The following is an 18,827-nucleotide window of genomic DNA, read 5'->3' on the forward strand; positions in this document are numbered from 1 at the left end:
TTCCTGGGGGTGGCCCTGAGCTGCCTGTGGGGCACAGCTGCAAGGGCTCATGGGTAGGCTGTGTGTGATGGAGACTTGGCTTCCATGCCCCTTTCACCGCCTGGTCCCCGTGCACTACCAGAGGGTGGCCCTGAGCATGAACTTGGAGGAGCCTCTCATCACTGGGCATCACCCCCCCCCCCCCAGGTCCCGTGCACACCTGGGCAAGGGTCCCACACGTGACTTCATGTTTAGTTGCCTTGCCTTCACACCACATAACTCTTTCACAAGAGCCTCCACATTTTTGTTTGGCTTCAGCCCCTGCAAATTGGTTTTGTAACTGGCCTTGCCCTGGAACCTGCCTCAGGGCAGATGTCCATCAGCGGGTCTGTCTCCTTGGTGCGTCTGCCTGCTTCACAGTGGATGAGGCTTGTGGACGAGTCTTGTTGGAGGAGTTGACCAATAGCCCCAAGCCTGTGGCAGCTGATGAAATGCCTCCTGGACCAGAGAGCTGGCGGGACTAGGCCCTGGGGGAGGGGGGACACGGGGGAGAGTGTGGGCACATGGCCCCATTCGTCTGCACGAGCAGTTTATAGAACTGGTGCTTTTCTGGAGTCCAAGGGGCCAGGTGAGACCATCTCCTTCTCCCTGGACTCTGGGGCCATTTTACTCTGTTCTGGGACTGCCCTGGGCTCTCTTGTGGGGTCCCACATCAGCTGGGTGCCTTTAGAGTTGTGCCTCCCTCGATCTGGAGGTCTCTGGTGCCAGGATCGAGTGGGGTTAGTTGGCATTGGGCTTCACGGCCCAAGTGTTTCTGCCCACAACTTCTCACATTGCGGCTTCCTTGAACTCAGGATCGCCAGCTGTCTCTGGTCAGGCGGGTATCTGGAGCTATCTTATTTGTTTGAAAAATAAAGTTGAGGGACTGGAGAGATAGTACAGTGGGGGAGGGCTCTGGCCTCAAACAGGGCTCACCTGGGTTTAGTCCCTGTCACTACTACGGTCCTCCGAGCCCCTCTAGAAGTGATTCCCGAGCACAGAGCCAGGAGTAAACCCCAAGCATGGCCGGCTGTGGCCTAAAAGTCACACATGCACATAGAAAAGCATACTTAACGTCAAAACAAAGGTATAGTCCTAGATTGAATGAGTTTAGCTTTCTCCCTACCTAGCCCATAGAAATCCCTTTGCTGCGTTACATTCTGAAGGTGGAGATGAGATATTTTGACTTGGGTTTGAGCTGAGTTCTAGTTCATTCTCTTTCCAAGTTGGCCCGACCCCTGGGCATCCCTAGCACCTGATGAGAGGTGACTAACTTCTCATTGCCATCCTCAGGGTGTATCCGTAATAGGCACTGTGCTGGTATGCCTCATTCCTGAGAAAAACTTTCTTTCCCTGATGAAGTGTTTTGCCTTGGCTGGTCTATAATGGTTTTCCTATTCCAGGATTCTCTCGCCTTTGTGTATCAAGCCTTGGAAAGGAATTTCTACTCGGTGTTCACAGGCAGCCCCCAGAAGTCGCTGAAGCACATTTCCAGCCCCTCAGCCTCTTACTTCCTGTCAAGTCCCTATGCCAGGCTGGGTTGGTAGGTATCTACTCATTCGTTGCCTTCTCTGTTCATGCATTGCCTTCTCTCTCCATCTGTCTATCCATCCATCTGTCCATCCGTCCGTCCATCCATCCACCCATCCGTCCTTCATCCATCCATCCATCCATCCATCCATCCATCCATTGCCCTCTGTATCCATTCATCCCCTTCTCTATCCGTCATTAGCTTATCTCTCCATTCATTGCTTTCTCTATCCATTCATCTTCTTCTCTATGCATCATTGACTTCCCTCTCCACTCATCGGCTTCTTTATCCATTTATTCCCTTCTCTATTCATCCATTGCCTTCTCTATCCCTTCATCCCCTTGTCTATCCATCATTGACTTGTCTCTCCATCTATTGCCTTCTCTATCCATCCATCACCTTCTCTCTACGTTCATCAACACTCTCCTCAGCCTTATTTCAGTCCTTCTCAAGATGTCACCTGCTGGAAGCGGGCAGTGATAAACATACTAAGTCCTTCTCAAATGAATAGAGTAGCAGCCCATGGCACCTCATTTTTCTGTCAGCTTCTCATCAGTTCAGTGGTCTGCATAATTGTAAAGAAAAAACTCTCTCTTTAAAATGGATCCAAACATCTTTGTTGGAACACAAGGAGTTTCAACCTTTCTAAGTAACCCCACCGAAGCATTACAGCCGTGGGTGTTGGGAAAGGGCAAGTCTTGAGGCTGGCATGTGTGCTGTGCTTGCTGGAGGCCTGGGTTCTATCCCTGCCACCACATGGTCCTCGAAGCACCAGGACTGACACTCTGGCTAGGTCCCTAGAGCAGTACTTTCCCATGACAGAAGCCTAGCGCAGCATGGGGACTTAGCAAGGCAATGCTGAGCACTCTTATGCTTTTACTAATTTATTTTAAATTTTGTTTTTATAAAGTCGTTCACAATAATTTATTACATTCAATATTCCAACACTGATCCGACCCCCCCACGACACCTTCCCACCTCTATAATTTTGAATTTTCCACCCAAGCCTGTCCAAAAGGCAGATCCTAAATAATTTATTTTGTATGGCTTGTTATGACTAAGTCACTAAAAATGACCCCAAAAAGTTCTCCTTAGAGGAAAGTGTGTGAAAATTGTTGTATCTCACCTTGGAGCCATTAAGTATGAGAGATTGCTAACATGTTGTTACAGGTTAAGCCTTGTGTGCTAATATCTTACCTATCTATCTATAGTATGCTAAGTATTTGGTCAAGATTGGTTGCCTTTTGCTTTACACCCCCTCAGATGTGGTGTGCTCCTCTTGGTATATCAGTGACGTAGAGCATGAGGTGTCATGTGACTGCAAATGCGGCTACTCTCCAGGAATTCTAATTTTTTTTTTCTTTTTGGGTCACACCCAGCAATGCTCAGGGGTTACTCCTGGCTTTGCACTCAGGAATCACTCCTGGCGGTGCTCAGGAGACCATATGGGATGCTGGGAATCAAACCTGGGTTGGCTGCATGCAAGGCAAACTTCCCACGTGCTGTGCTATCAGACCTGCAAACTTCCCACGTGCTGTGCTATCAGACCTGGAATTCTAAAAATTTTAATAGGGTGATAGTGCTGCTCCACAATTAACATCGAGCCCAAGGAATAGGTTGACTTTTAGTCCACCAATGACTAATTTCTGGGGGTTTTGGTGAAATGTCTATTATTTTTTCCGGTTTTCTCTTCTGCCTCTGCCTCTGCCTCTGCCTCTGCCTCTGCCTCTGCCTCTGCCTCCTCCTCTGCCTCCTCCTCCGCCTCCTCCTCCGTCTCCGCCTCCGCCTCCTCCTCCGCCTCCGCCTCCGCGTCCTCCTCCTCCTCCTCCTCCTCCTCCTCCTCCTCCTCCTCCTCCTCCTCCTCCTCCTCCTCCTCCTCCTTCCTCTTCCTCCTTCCTCTTCCTCCTCCTCCTCCTTCTTCTTTCTTCTTCTTTTTTTTCTTTTTGTGTCACACCTGGGGATGCACAGGGTTTACTCCTGGCTCATGCACTCAGGAATTACTCCTGGGGACCATATGGGATGCTGGGAATCGAACCTGGGTCGACCATGTGCAAGGCAAATGCCCTACCTGCTGTGCTATTGCACTACCCACTTTGCTACTTCTTGGATGGTTGATCGGCCTGTAAATATTCATCATGAACAGCTTGCTGGGGTGGGAAATCCGTGCACCCTAGGAGTCCATCGTCCCAGTGGGGTCATGTGGCCATTGCCTCCTGATATCTCTTCACACCCCCTTGAGTCGGTGTTGTCATCTGCTGTGTATGTTGATAGCTGCCCTCTTGGGGTGCGTCAAGTGCAGAATGAAGTCGGGTTAGCTGCTAGCGTCGAGCCGTCTAGAGTAGGTCTCCAGTTCTCTTAACTGTCACTTCCCTTGGCCTCCGCAACTGTTAGTCTCTTCTCTGCTACTTATTGTTGAGCTACTCACGATTCCACATGTTGGTGAGATCATTCCAGATCTGTCTGTCCAAGCCTGGCTTATCTCACTCTGTCTAATCTCTCCTGAACCACCCTTGTTGCTACAGATGGTAGGATCTCTCTTTTTAAAGACTGAATAATATTCCGTTGCATATATAGACAATTTTCAAATGCATTCTTCCGCGGGTGTTCATTTTCCCTATATTGGCTAATGTCAGTAATACTGAATGAGTGTGAGCTTCTTTTCAACATCCGTTCCTTTGCTGAGATACTAGAGATGAACTTGCTGGGTTATTGGATAGTCCTGTTTTTTGATTCTCTGAGGTATTTCTATGCTGTTTTCGGTAGTGGTTACTCCAATTTGCGTTTCTGCTCACTCAAAGGCTTTCTTTTTCCTTCATCCTCACCAACTTGTCTTATCTTTTTTTGGAGGGGGTTTTGGGGCTCACTCAGAGGTGTTCATGGCTCTGTGCTCAGGAGGGACCCCTGGTGGTCTTGATGATATCTTGTTGTGGTTCTAATTGACATTTCCCCTTATGATTAACGACCTTTAGTAGCTTTTCGTGTCCCTCTTGGCCATTCGTATGTTTCCTTTAGGGAATTATCCATTTGGGCCCTTTGGCTAGTTTTTAATTGGGTTATCGTCCTTGATTTCTTGAGCTCCATGAGTTGCTGTGTATTTTCAACATTAACTCCATACCAGACACATGGTTTGCAAATGTTTTCTTCCCTGAAAAATATTTTTGTCTTTTTCATTTTTGATATTTTCTTTGCTATACAGAAGCTTTCTAGAAGGAGCAAATCCTGTTTTTTTTTCACAAATTGAGATATAATTTATAGAAAATATTATATTAGTTTCAGTCATATAATACCTTCTATGAGGTTATTTTAAATTTATTTGTTATTAACTTTTTAATATCTTTTGTAGTTAAGGTAACATATTTACAGTAGGGATAATGTTTAGGATCTTGTGACAGTGAAAATCAAGTTTATGATCTTGATGTATAGTTCCCACACCTCATCACCACCAAAAGGCCCACGACCCTCCACCACTGCCTCTGTGTCCCCTCTAATGAAGAAATCTGCCTCTTCCATTCCCCCACCCTCCCCCACTGTTTGGTAATCTGAGTTTTGCGATCCAAGGCAAAACTGTTGATCTGTCACCGTTCAGTTCTATCTCCTTGTTTTATTTCTCTGTGGTCCATAGATGAATGAGATCATCCAGCATTCGTTCTTCTCTTTCTGTCTTTATTCGCTTAACATGAAACCCTATCTAGATTTGTTTTGAAAGGATCAATTTATGTCTAGCTAACATCCTTTCATACTGAGTGACATTTTTGTGTTTCCATTTGATGAGGACATTTAAGATCTGACGTCTTGGCCGTTTTCCACTAGGCAACACAGGATTATTTACGACAGTCCCAGGCTGGGCATTCTGACTTCTAAATGGATGTTCAGACATGGTGACCTTGACCAGCTTTGGCTCTGCCAGTGTTCAGTCTCTTCTCTGCATTACCAGTATAGTGTTGTTTCAGTTTTTCAGACTTGACATCTAGGTGAAGTCATAAGGGATTGATTTTTCCTTTGACTTATTTCATTCATTCCCATGCTCTCGGGTTCCACCCGTGTTGCTGGAACTGGCAGGGTTTTCCTTTCTCTGTAAATGAGGTGTGCTGAGAGCTGTGTGATGCTGTTACACAGCTGTGTGGGTGCCGTGGAGCTGAACTGCACAGAGCTGAAGGGGTCGCATGCTGGACCAAGGCTGGAGGCTCTGGCTCCTAGGACTGCCACTGTGTGCCTGACATTGATGGGCACATTGTCCAGTGACCCATGGCCGTGTGCAGATCCCAGATTTTCTTTATCCATTCACCATCCATCAGTGGGCTCTAAGTTACTTCCCTGTCTTGGGAAACAATGCTGTATCACAAACAATGCTATATTGAACAGGGATGCAGTTGTCTTTGGGGGCTGGTGTTTCTGTGGATTAATACCCAGAAGCAAATTGCTGAGATGTATAGAAGTTCTGCTTCTTTTTATTTTTTTGGCGGGGAGGGTCACACCAGGCGATGCACAAGGGTTACTCCTGGCTCTGCACTTAGGAATTGCTCCTGGCGGTGCTCAGGGGACCCTATGGGATGTTGGGAATTCAACCCGGGTTGGCTGCGTGCAAGGCAAGCGCCCTCCCTGCTATGCTATTGCTTCAGCCTCAGAAGTGCTGCTTTTAGCATTTTGAGGTGCCTCCTTAGCAGTGTGGTTGTACCGACTTCTATTCCCACCAACAGGGCAGAAAGCTTCTCTCTTCTCCACATCCTCACCCACATGTTATTTCTCGTCTCTTTCATAATCGCTGTTAGAACAGGCGGAAGGTGTGTGACGGCTTGGCTTGGTGCTCCCCTGGTGATGAGTGAGGTGGAATGCATCTGTCTTGTATCTCTTCTCTTCTGCCTGCTTCAATCATCATTGTTCTGAGCTAAAGGGTTTTTTTAAATTTAATTTTTTAATTGAAGCACTGTGAGATAGTTACAAAGCTTTCCTGATTGAGTTTCAATCATACGATGAATCATTCAACACTCATCCCTCTGTGATTTCCAACCACCAATATCCTCAATATCCCTCCTGCCACCAGCTCCCCATCCTACCTCCCGCCCCTGTGGCAGGCACTTTCCTGTTGAAGGATTTATTATTATTATCATCATCATCATCATCATCATTATTTGCTTTTTGGGTCACATCAGTGATGCACAGGGGTTACTCCTGGCTCTGCACGCTCCTGGCAGTGCTCGGGGGACCATATGGGATGCTGGGAATTGAACCCAGGTTGGCTGCGTGCAGACAACTGCCCTCCCCACTGTGCTATGGCTCCAGCCCCATTGAAGGATTTTTAAAAATGTATATTGGATCCTTACCTCTCATCAGATATAGGATTTGCAGCTATTAGCTCCCGTTCGGCAGGAATGTGTGCAGAAGTGTTTTTGGGCCAAGATAGAAGCTTTTCCATTTGTTTTTTGTGCTTTGCATTTTGGTGCTGATATCTGTAATTTTTAAAAATTTTTATTAGTGAAACACCATGAGGTGCATTTGTAGACTTACAAATTTTTGTGCTTGGATTTCAGTTATACAATGATAGAGTACCCACCAGTGCCCATTTCCCACCACCACGGATCCCAGTATCCCTCCCACCCCCCCATCCCACCCTGCCCCTCTGTGGCCGGGCATTCCCTTTTGTTCTCTCTCTCTTATTGGGTGTTGTGGTTTGCAAAAGAGGCAATGGGTGACAATCATGTTTGGTCTATAGTCTACTTTCAGCATGCATCTCCCATCCCGGGCGGATCTTCCCAACACCCTTTATTTGGTGCTCCCTTCTCTATCTGAGCTGCCTTTTCCCCTAGCATGTGTGGCTGGCCTCCAGGCCACGGAGCAAAACTCCTGGTTCTAATCTCGGCCATTCTTGGGTGTTAGTCTCCTATTTTGTTACTTTATGTTCCCCAGATGAATGCAATCTTTCTATGTCTATCCCTCTCTTTCTGATTCATTTCAGATGAATCAGATACATGATACTTAACATGATACTTTCCATGTAGTACCACTTGTATGTAAATTTCATGACTTCATCTTTTCTAACCACTACATAATACTCCATTGTGTAAATGTACCCAAGTTTCTTTAACCAGTCATCTGTTCTCGGGCACTCAGTTTTTTTCCAGATTCTGGCTATTGTAAAGAGTGCTGCAATGAACAAACAACTGCAGATGTCACTTTGACTATATTTTTTTGCTTCTTTGGGATATATTCCCAGGAGTGGTATTGCTGGGTCAAATGGGAGCTCAATTTCTAATTCTTTGAGAATCATCCATACTGTTTTCCAAAAGGGCTGAACCAGCCGGCATTCCCACCAGCAGTGAAGGAGGGTCCCTTTCTCACCACATCCGCGCCAGCACTGGTTGCTTTTGTTCTTTTGGATGTGGGCCAGTCTCTGTGGTGTGAAATGATATCTCATTGTTGTTTTGATCTGCATCTCCCTGGATATCTGTAACTTTGGTGTGAATCTCTCTGCTTCTGAAGAGCCACCTACTGCTCGGAGGTAGCGGGACCGTCTTTCTTGGAACCAGGAAGCAGAGAGACTGAGGGACTGACCGGAGGCCATCACCAGCCTGGATGCTCCAAAAACTCTTTTTCCAACTGTATTTCCGAAATCTGGAGATGTGCTCTCTCCCCGCAGGGCACTCGCCTCAGCGGACCTCAACCTGGATGGCTACGGGGACCTGGTGGTGGGCGCCCCCGGGTACAGCCGCCCCGGCCACCTCCAGATTGGGCGCGTGTATGTCATCTATGGGAACAGCCTGGGCCTGCCGCCCGTTGACCTGGACCTAGACAAGGAGGCCCACACCATCCTGGAGGGCTCCCAGGTGAGGCACCCCTAGGGGCCCAAGAGGTAGGACAGCGGGGAGGGCGTTTGCCTGGCGTGTGGCCCACCCAGTTTGATCCCCAGCATCCCCTGTGTTCCCCCGAACAACACCAGGAGTGGTTCCTGAGTGTGGGGTGGGGATGGGGGTTTAGGGGTGTGGGGGGGCCAGGAGTAACCCCTGAGCATCACTGCCAGGTATGACTCAAAATCCAACAAACAACAAAAAAGGAGACACCATCTAATCACTAACTCTGTGTCCTTGTGTTATGCAAATTCTCCACCACAAAGAACTATGAGCAAGAATCTTGACAGTGAATTTTTTTGTGGCATTCACAGTGACCTTTTTTTGTGGCATTCTTTTCTTGCATTCACAGTGACATTTTTTGTGGCATTTGCTTGTTCCTTTGAAGGAATAGGCCAGGCCCAGCATTAGTCTCATTTAAGTCATTCTGTTATTACCTTTTGAGGGTTGAACCTGGCAGTTACTTAAAGCACTTTAGGTAATGAATGAGGGCGTTGCTGGACCCCCCCCCCCCCCACCAGTGGACCCCCAAGGCTGCCCCCAGCTCTGTGCTCAAGGGTCACTCCCCATGGTGTTTGAAGGTGTGAGTGGAGCAGATTGTTCCTCCCTGGGAATTGAACTTGGGTCTTCTGCCTGCAAAGTGTGCATCAGCCCTTTGAAGGGTCTCTCTGACCTGACACTTATTATTCAGAACAGCGTCGAGTCGCCAGTGTGGAGGTGATTTCTTTTCTTTTCTTTTTTATTTATTTATTTATTTTTATTTTTTATTGAGCCACCGTGAGATACAGTTACAAAGCTTTCATGTTTGATATTCAGCCATACAATGATCGATCACCCGTCCCTCCCCGGTACAAACTTTCCACCACCAAGTATCCCCTCCACTTCCATCCCAGTCCTTACCCTGCCTCTATGGCAGACAGTTGCTCAGATACTCTCTAGTTTTGCGGATTATATTTTGTTCAGATATTCCCACCACCACTCGAGCCTGCCTTCCAAGGGCAGATGCTAGACCATTTATTTTCTATTGCTCACTTTGCATATCAGGAAAGGTCGTGCCACTGAATAAGTGACCGCGTCCTTCAGAGGAATAGCCCTGATAGCCACATATCGGGGTCATGCTTGTAGAAGCTCATGGTCTCCTGGATTCGATCTGGAGAAGGCCCGGAGACTGTACCTGCCCCATCTGGGACTTCCATATTGGCTTGATATGGGGCCCAGAGAATTCTCCAGTGTTGTGGTGCCCCCTGGGACGCTTCACTGCTGTGTGGTGATTTCTTAATAATACAAAAGCTCCCTTTAAACTGTTTGTTTAGGGTGCACGTAGCAATAGTACAGCAGGTAGGATACCTGGGTTTGATCCCTGGCAGGCCATATGGTCCCCTAAGCTATGCGTATGGCACATATATAAACAATTTTTTTTTTAAATTTAGGGATTGGAGAAATAGCTGAATGGGCCGAATGCCTACTTTGCATGCGGGAGGCCTGGGTTCAATCCCTAAGGCCTCTAGGAGTGACCCCTGCTCCCTGTCCCCCAGACCATAAGGCGTGGCCCTCAGTAGAAAGAAAACAAAAAATTTTAACTATCCAAATGGAACTTTCCTTTTACCATTGGCTTACTGTACTCTATAATTTTCAGGAGAATGTGCACAGACTTATAAATCTTTCACTGGGTAAGAAATTTGGACTTGTCCCAGTGGTTCCTGTCTGCGGGATCCAGGACAGCATAGCACCCTTGGACTTTGTGTTGGCCCCAAGGCTCAGGGGTTGAGGTTCCAGCATAGGGAACGTGGTCTGTGAGCTCCAGTTACACGTGACTAGGGGACAGAGTTCTGGCCTTGCAGTTGGGTGGCCGTGTCTGCCCTGGGCAAGCCACTGAAGCTTTGATTATAGAGCAAAGACTCTGAAGACAAGAGAAAAGGTCTGCCTGGGGCCTGAGGGGTAGTCCTGTGGTAGAGCACTGGCCGGGCATGTGGCACATTCCTGGTTCAATCCTGGCACCGCCTATGGTCTCCGAGCACCTCCAGGAGAGGTCCTGGGTGCAGAGCCAGGAGTCAGTAAGCCCTGAGCACAGGCCCATGAGCAAGCCCTGAGCACTGCCACCAGGAAAGGCTCCCAACTCCCGCCTTCTGAAAGAGGTAGCTTAAAATGTACTTAAAAATGGAAAGGATGAGGGGCCTCACACTGGGTTTGATCTCTGGCATCCCATATGGTTTCCTGAGTCCACCAGGAGTGATTCCTGAGTGCGGAGCCAGGAGTGACCCCTGAGCAGAGCAGGGTGTGGCCTCCAAACAAAAACAAAAATAAAAATAATAAAAGAGAGGAAAGTATGTAGTACATGAAAAATGGAAAGTTCGTATCTTCAATTTGATCCCCGTCTGAACCTCAGAGGGAAAACAAGTTATGGGCCTGTCCATGAGGCCATGGGTTCTAGAGGAAGTGTTTTCTAGATCCTCTGGAAAGTACCAGATCATCCTCCTCCCCCATCTCTGCTCCTTCCTTGTTCCTTCTTCCCAAAGTCATTGCCCTGTTAGACAACATTTGGGGTCATGCAGGTGATCTAAGAGAGGCAGCTGCTTCCTGTGGACAATAAAAACTCTCAAAGTCCCTTGGCATGAAGAAGGTGGTGGTTCCACACTCCCCCAAGCCTCCTTGCAGTGACTCTTTTCATTTTTATTAATTTATTTTTTGAGGGCTGAAGCGATAGCACAGCGGTAGGGCGTTTGCCTTGCACGCAGCCAACATGGCCGACCCGAGTTCGATTCCTCCGCCCCTCTCGGAGAGCCAGGCAAGCTACCGAGAGCATCTCGCCCGCACGGCAGAGCCTGGCAAACTACCTGTGACGTATTTGATATGCCAAACACAGTAACAACAAGTCTCACAATTTGTTGTGAGATGTTACTGGTGCCCGCTCGAGCAAATCGATGAAAAATGGGAGGGCAGTGCTACAGTGCTACCATTTTTAATTTACACACTAATAGGTGATTGAGATGATTACTCCACATGGTCACCAAAACTGGGGTAAATCATTGTGATTTTCTTTTCTTTTCTTCTTTTCTTTTTTCTTTTTTCTTCCTTCTTTCCTTCCTTCCCTCCCTCCCTCCCACCTTTCTTCTTCTGTTTCTTTTTTTTCTTTTATTTTATTGAGTCACTGTGAGATAGACTATTACAAAGTTGTTCATGATTGGGTTTCAGTCAGACAGTGTTCCAACACCCATCTCTCTACCAGTGTAATTGCCTAGCATCGATATCCCCAGTTCCCCTCCAACAATCCCTAGTTCCCCCCAACTCCATCCTGCCTCTGTGGCAGGCAACTCTCTCTCTCTCTCTCTCTCTCTCTCTCTCTCTCTCTCTCTCTGTCTCTCTCTCCCCACACACACACCCCTCTCCTTTTAGGCATTATGGTTTTGGTACAGATGCAGAAGGGTTATCATTTATAGCCCTTTCCCTACTTTCAACACTCAATTCATGTCCAGAGTGATCATTTCCAGCTATTGTGCAGTGACTCTTTTGAGAGGGTTAGATTTGGGGGGCACTCTCAATGTTGCTCAGGGGGCTACTCTTGGCTCTGTGCTTGGTGCCCCTTGGGATGGTGCTGTGGCCTCTGGTGAAGCCAGGGATCAAACTGGGCTCAGCCGCATGCAGGATGAGCCCCTTCACCTCTGGGCTACCTCTCTGTCCCCTGCAGTGGCTTTCGATCATGTGGAAGAGGACAAATTAAACAGGCCTCTGTGTGCTGTATCCTCTGGAAGGCCATGAACCTTTCTTGTCTGCAAACTACGGGGCAAGGGCATGGCTCGCTCAGGCATTTGCTGCTTTAGATTCGGTGCTTTGCCTGGAACGACCGGTTCACCTGCCAGAGGCGCGACCCGACCGTGTAGTTGGTTGGTGGTGATGAAATAAACCATTGGCAGCATTTTCCCTGCAGCTGGACCCCTCCCTGCTGGTGTTCCCCAGCATGTTCTCTCGCCGATCAAGTTCCTGCCTGGGAGAAAGGGGCAGAGTCCAGAGATGCCATTGCTCAGAGGTGGAGCAAGAAATGGTTGGCGTGGGATGTGTGCCGTGCAGCCAAAGATCCCCTTGTGCAAGACTCTTCACTTCCTACGGGTTGTGAAAGAATAAGAGCACCCAAAGTGTGACTTTTAGGTCAGGGCTGACTCTAGAAGGTGGAACATGAACCCCCACTTGGGACGAAGAAAATTGGCCCCTGAATGGCTTTGTTTTTTTCCACGTGTGGAATCTGAAATGGGGCCCACAGTGTCCATGGCAGTGTGGACCAGAGGAGCTTTCTGTGGGTGTGCAAATGGTCTGGGGCCAGTATGGGCTATAAGCACGTTGGCTTTCCGGAGGCCGTGTGGGGGAAGAGTTGGGGCCACATCTGGCGCTACTCAGGGGCTGCTCCTGGTTCTCTGCTCAGGGGTGACCCCTGAGGGGGGCTGAGGAGGACCATAAGGGGCTTGCTTTTTGTTTGTTTATTTTGGTACCACGTGCGCTGATGCTCAGGGGTACTCCTGGATCTTCCCTCAGGAATTACTCCTGGAAGTGCTCAGGGGGCCTCCTGGGATGCCGGGGGGCTCAAATAAGGGTCGGCTGCATGCAACCTCCCTCCCTGCTCTGGTGCCCAGTACTGGGATTGAATGAGGTCCACGAGGTGTGAGGCACGGACCTTATCCACTACACGCTGGCTTAGGGGTATTTGAAACATGCTCCCAAGCATGGAGTTTCGGAATTTGTTTTGTTTGCTTGATGTGATTTACCGTCTATAGAAAGTAGCCACATTTAGCTAGTGGCCACTCCCTCTGGTAGGCTGGTTCTAGAACCTTCTGAGTCCACAGAGGTAAGCTGTGGTGGCTACTGTTATTTGATAATGATTTGGGGTCTTCTGCGAAGAGGAGTTTTGTCTTTGATGTGGGGAGTCATTGGCACCAGACTCTTTCAAAAACCCAGACCTTGTGAGAACCGAGCAACTTCTCTGCCCCCAGACAGACAGACAGACAGACATAGACACACACACACACACACACACACACACACACACACACACACACTGACTTGTCCAAAAATGGATAGCCCCAATCCCGGCATCTCGGCTGTGTTCCAGTATTGCTGTACTTTTGTTCCTCAGTTCTCATGCCCCTGCTGGGGATACTGGGCCTGTCCATCCTTGGAAGTCAGGAGGGCTTCCAGAGGGAGGCGGCTCAGACTAGGGAAAGTAACTGGCATCTCCTCAGCCCTCAGGTCGGTTTGGCTCAGCCGTGGCCGTGGTGGACTTCAACGTGGATGGCGTGCCTGACCTGGCCGTGGGGGCCCCCTCAGTGGGCTCCGAGAAGCTCACGTATAACGTAAGATTGTGGGGGTGGGGCCGGGAGGGCATTTGTCAGTGGATGATGCTGGGCCCCGTTCAAGCCCCTGACGTTTCCTGGGGCTGCTGGGCAGTGCCTGCTCCTGTCTCTTGGACCCTTGCTATGCCTCAGTTTCCCTACTTCATCAGGGAGACTCAACTGCTGCGTTCCCGGCTGTGGTGCTTGCTGTCCGGGGGGAGTCAGTGAGGCCCGTGCACCCGGGCAGTGTGGTCCTCACAGCAGGGGGAAATTGTCTGGCCCCCCGGTCTACTTCCCACCTGAAGCAGGACCCTTCCTGTGGCCCCTATGGTCCCCGGGGACTTCTGGCAACAGTGAAGGGCTTTAGGGCCTTAACCCCATCTACCGTCCCTCCCTGGTCTCCTCTAGAAACTCTCCCGGCAGAACCTTCTAGAGGGTTCTAGAGGGCATTGTGGTCTGCACAGGGCAGCCTTTCTTCTTTCTTCTTTTTTTTTTTGATTTTTTTGGGTCACACCCAGCAATGCACAGGGGTTACTCCTGGCTCTGCACTCAGAAATTACCCCTGGCGGTACTCAGGGGACCATATGAGATGCTGGGAATTGAACCTGGGTCTGCCGCCTGCAAGGCAAATGCCCTACCCGCTCCCTACCCGCTGTGCTATCTCTCCAGCCCTGGGCAGCCTTTCCTTGGCACCTCGTGCACCCTGGTGTCACCACGTGGCCTCACCAGCTCTGTACGAGGGGGGACAGGGGGATGTCTGCTGGGACACGATGGTGTGCGAGTGTGACACTCGGGAGAGGGCTGGAGTCAGGCGGGTCCTGAGACAGGAACCGGGCCAGCATCCAGGAGGGCTTGACCGCCCCTGGGGTGCTCGGGTGGGCCACAGAACAATCAATCACGGCTTCCTAGAAGAGCCAGAAACACACCGGACGGGACCTGATATCCCGGCCACCGTGGCCAGCGGGTCCCAGAGCGAGACACAGCAGTGAAGTGAGGGGCAGGCGGGGCATCTGGAGGCCCACGGGGGTGGCACCACCTGCTCCGCTGTCCGCTGTCCCATCCTGCTTGCTGACCGTGGGTGCCTCCCGCCTTCCCGTCTCGCCCAGGGTGCCGTCTATGTGTACCTGGGGTCCAGGAAGCAGGGGCTGCCCTCCACGCCCGACATCACCATCTCCTGTCAGGTAGGGTGCCACCTTCAGTGGGCGGGGGCTCAGGGACCCCGGCTGGCCGCCCCCCAGGAGCAAACCCCAGTCCCTGCTGCTCCCCTCCCAGGACGTCTACTGCAACCTGGGCTGGACGCTCCTGGCAGCCGACGTGAGTGGAGATGGCCGGCCCGACCTGGTGATGGGCTCCCCGTTTGCACCTGCCGGGGGCAAGCAGCGGGGCCTCGTGGCCGCCTTCCACTCTGCGCCCCGTCGCCGCCACGGAGGTAAGGCTCCCCGGGCCTGTGCAGGGACCTGTCCCCTGCCCGGGACACCTCTCTCTGCCATCTGCCCTTTGAACCTTGTTGCATCTAAAATTGCTTTCTGGGGGCTGGAATGTTAGCACAATGGAGGAGAGCGTTTACCTTGCACGCAGCCAACCCGGGATCGATTCCCAGCATCCCATATGGTCCCTTGAGCACCGCCAGGAGTAACTCCTGAGTGCGTGAGCCAGGAGTAATCCCTGTGCATCCCTGGGTGTGACCCCAAAAAAGCAAAAGAAAAAAAAGATTTCTTTCTGCTTTTTTTCTTTTTTCTTTTTTTCTGTTTTTGGAGCGGGCACCCCGAGGTGTATTCAGGATATCTCTGTGGTTGTGTGTGTGTGTGTGTGTGTGTGTGTTTGTGTGTGTGTGGTGGGTTTGTTCCTGGCTGTGCTTGGGGGACCCTGTGGTTCTGGTGATAATGTCCCACAAGCAAAGCATGCAGTCAGCCGCTTGAGCCAGCTGTCTGTCCCCACTGGCAATCTTTAATAGTCTCTTGTATGTGCATAAGTCCTGGCCAGTGTTACGGACAGTCCCTGAACATCCAGGACAAAGGAGCCAAGTTCTCGTGGAGAAATCAGGGGGTCCATGGGCTATTCTTCTTGGGGCCACATTCCAAAGACATCCCTGAGGCGTCCCAGCTCTCCTGGGCTGGGCTCACTAAGATTTAGGAAATTTTCCTATTGATAAGACATTTCTTTTGCGGGGGACTCTGAAGGGGGCACTGGGGGGGGGGGAGCTGCTCCCCACAAAACTCCCCCAACCCAGTCTGAAGGTTTGGTGCTCTGGCCGGGCTGCTCAGGCAGGGCTAGGTCACTGAGATGACCTTGGCAGTGCTTGGTGAGGACATACAAGGCTGGGGTCAAACCCGGGGCCTCGTGTGTGGAGGGCGTGCTCGCAAGCTCTTGATGCTTTCTTCCCAACCCTTCGGAACAGTGAACAATCCGATGCCACTGCATCAGGCCTGTGGCTAGCCTTGTGTGTGAGAGGCCAGGGTCCAGTTCCCAGCACTGCACACACACACACACACACACACACACACACACACACACACACATCAACTCCCCTTTGGTCAACTTTTTTTTTTTTTTTTTTGCTTTTTGGGTCACACCCAGAGATGCTCAGGGGTTACTCCTGGCTCTGCACTCAGGAATTATTCCTGTCAGTGCTCGGGGGACCATATGGGATGCTGGGAATCAAACCTGGGTCGGCTGCATGCAAGGCAAACACCCTACCCGCTGTGCTATTGCCCAAGCCCCTCCCCCTTTGGTAAGCTTTTAAAAATAAATCGAAATTATTATTATCATTTGGCTTGTTGGTCATACCCAGCAGTGCTCAGCACTTACTCCTGGCGGGGCTCAGGACCACATGGGGTGCCAGGGATCTTAGCCAGGTTGTCCTAGCGACTGACTGTGCTGTTGCTCTGCCCTCCTCCCACTACCCCAATTAATTTTATAGTTTGGGTCTTGTGTTCACTGTAGTGTTGCAGCCTTTGGTTTTGAGGTACACAGCTCCTTCACCCCACCATCGCCAAAGTGCCCAGAACCCTTCACCCACCTTCTGTTACCTCCACTCCCCCCCCACCCCCTCCCTCGGCCTCCTCACTTCATTTGCCCCCCTCCGGGCCTATTGCTTGCCTTGTGTGTGACGCCCTGGGTTCTGTCTCCTGCACCTCACCCTGTTTCTCTGAGTCACAGAGGCGTCCCCAGGGGCTCTTTCTCCGCTGGCCCTTCAGCATCTTCTTGCAAGCTTTGGAAATGAGCTTCCTAACTGAAGAGGAGGGTCCGAGGCCCAGGGGGTACCGGGGGCACCCCACAAGGTGCAGGAGTTCTGCAGAAGCTGAGCACCGTGCGCCCATTTCCGGTGGGCCCCAGAGCGGGGCTGACCTGGGTCCCTCAGCGTCCCCATGACAGGCTGTGGCCTCCCACAGACAAGCTGGCGGTGGAGGAGGCCGACTGGATGGCTCGGGGCGAGGAGGACTTCGCCTGGCACGGCTACTCCCTGCACGGGACCCGCGTGGGCAACGCCACGCTGCTGCTGGTCGGGAGCCCCACCTGGAAGAACGCCAGTAGGTGAGCGCGGGTCGGGGGTCCCAGAGAAGGGGATGGGGAGGGTCGCAGCCGCCAGCAAAGCTCAGGCAGCTGTCTGCTGTGGCTCAGGCTGGCGAGAAAGACCACAAGGCTGTAGATTAGTGTGTGTGTGTGTGTGTGTGTGTGTGTTTGAGAGAGAGAGAGAGAGAGAGAGTGTGCATGTGTGTGAGCTGTATGCTGCATGTCAGGACGGCAGGAAAGATCACAGCTGCAGACTGGACGAGGTGTGAGTGTGCATGTGTGCATTGTGTGTGTGTGTGTGTGTGTGTGTGTGTGTGTGTGTGGCCAGCAGGAAAGATCACAGAGCTGCAGACTGGACGAGGTGTGAGTGTGCATGTGTGCAGTGTGTGTGTGTGTGTGTGTGTGTGTGTGTGTGTGTGTGTGTGCTGTATGCTGCACCTCAGACTGGGAGGTAAGACCTCAAAGCTGCAGACTGGACTAGGTGTGTGTGTGTGTGTGTGTGTGTGTGTGTGTGTGTGTGTGTGTGTGCTGTATGCTGCACCTCAGACTGGGAGGTAAGACCTCAAAGCTGCAGACTGGACTAGGTGTGTGTGTGTGTGTGTGTGTGTGTGTGTGTGTGTGTGTGTGTGTGTGTGTGTGTGTTGGGGGGAGGGGGGCAGCACAGGGGGAGGGAATGTCCCCATGTTTCCTGACTCTGCAGGCGGGAAATCAGAGCCCAGGTACTGCCACCTGCGTCCCTCCCCTTCCCTCTCCTCCTCCCTCCTCCTTTCCCTTCCCCTCTCCTCTCCTCCTCCCTTCTCTTTTCCCCCTCCCTTCCTCTCCCCCTCTTCCTCCCCCCTTCCCACTCCTCTCTTCCTCCCTCCCACCCCCTTCTTCTCTCCTTTCCTCTCTTCTTCCCCACCCCCTCCCCTCCCCTCCCCTCTCCTCTTCCCTTTCCCTCCCATCCTCTCTCCCCTCTTCCCCCCCCCCCCTTCCTGTCCTGTCCCCTGGCTCGGACCCGCGGGTCTTTCCTGGGCCCAGGCCTGGCCAGCTCTGCCCTGCCTGTGTCCCCGCAGCCTGGGCATGCTGTTCCGTCCTCGCGATGAGAAGCAGAGCGTGGGCCGGGTGGACGGCTACCTCCTGCCCGGTGGCCAAAGCCGCTTCACCATTTCCGGAGACAAGGTAGGACCATCCCGACACCCCCACCGGCCCCCGGGGCTCTCGCGGCCTCCACACCACGCTCCAGCCTCCACTGGGCTTCTGCGTCCCACAGGCAATGGGGAAGCTGGGGACCGCGCTGTCCAGCGGCCACGTGATGCTGAACGGCACCCGGAGACAAGTGCTGCTGGTCGGGGCCCCCACCAATGGTCAGTCCACGGGGCTGGGGCTTAGGATCTTTCTGGCCTCCTTATGGCAAGTTGGGAGGCCTGGGGGGGCAGTTCCTGCACCTCCTGGAACCTGTCACCTGCATGACGATGACAAGATCTGCCCCCACCCACAGCGGTCCTACCCCCTGGGGAGGGTCCTTGTTTCTGAACCAGCTGGGATCTAACATTGCTCAGGGGCACAAATCCGGGGTTGCTTTGAGTTGGTGCAAAATCTCTTCAGCTAAGGTGACCTCACGCT

The 18,827-nt window shown here is 51.4% G+C and overlaps 1 protein-coding gene across 2 annotated transcripts in view; it reads left to right on the plus strand.

Annotated features, from left to right (window-relative positions):
- The window catches only part of GPLD1 (glycosylphosphatidylinositol specific phospholipase D1), a 62,155-nt gene that overhangs the window by 32,670 nt on the left and 10,658 nt on the right, over positions 1 to 18,827 (plus strand). For both annotated transcript variants that reach the window (XM_056132515.1, XM_056132516.1), the window contains exons 14-21: positions 1,422 to 1,561; positions 8,184 to 8,370; positions 13,620 to 13,730; positions 14,816 to 14,890; positions 14,982 to 15,138; positions 17,102 to 17,243; positions 18,278 to 18,383; positions 18,475 to 18,568. In XM_056132515.1, coding sequence (XP_055988490.1) covers positions 1,422 to 1,561; positions 8,184 to 8,370; positions 13,620 to 13,730; positions 14,816 to 14,890; positions 14,982 to 15,138; positions 17,102 to 17,243; positions 18,278 to 18,383; positions 18,475 to 18,568 — 1,012 coding nt within the window. The remainder of the gene's footprint in view (positions 1 to 1,421; positions 1,562 to 8,183; positions 8,371 to 13,619; positions 13,731 to 14,815; positions 14,891 to 14,981; positions 15,139 to 17,101; positions 17,244 to 18,277; positions 18,384 to 18,474; positions 18,569 to 18,827) is intronic.

Source organism: Sorex fumeus, unplaced genomic scaffold, assembly GCF_029834395.1.
Source record: "Sorex fumeus unplaced genomic scaffold, SorFum_2.1 ptg000094l, whole genome shotgun sequence".
NCBI lineage: Eukaryota > Metazoa > Chordata > Mammalia > Eulipotyphla > Soricidae > Sorex > Sorex fumeus.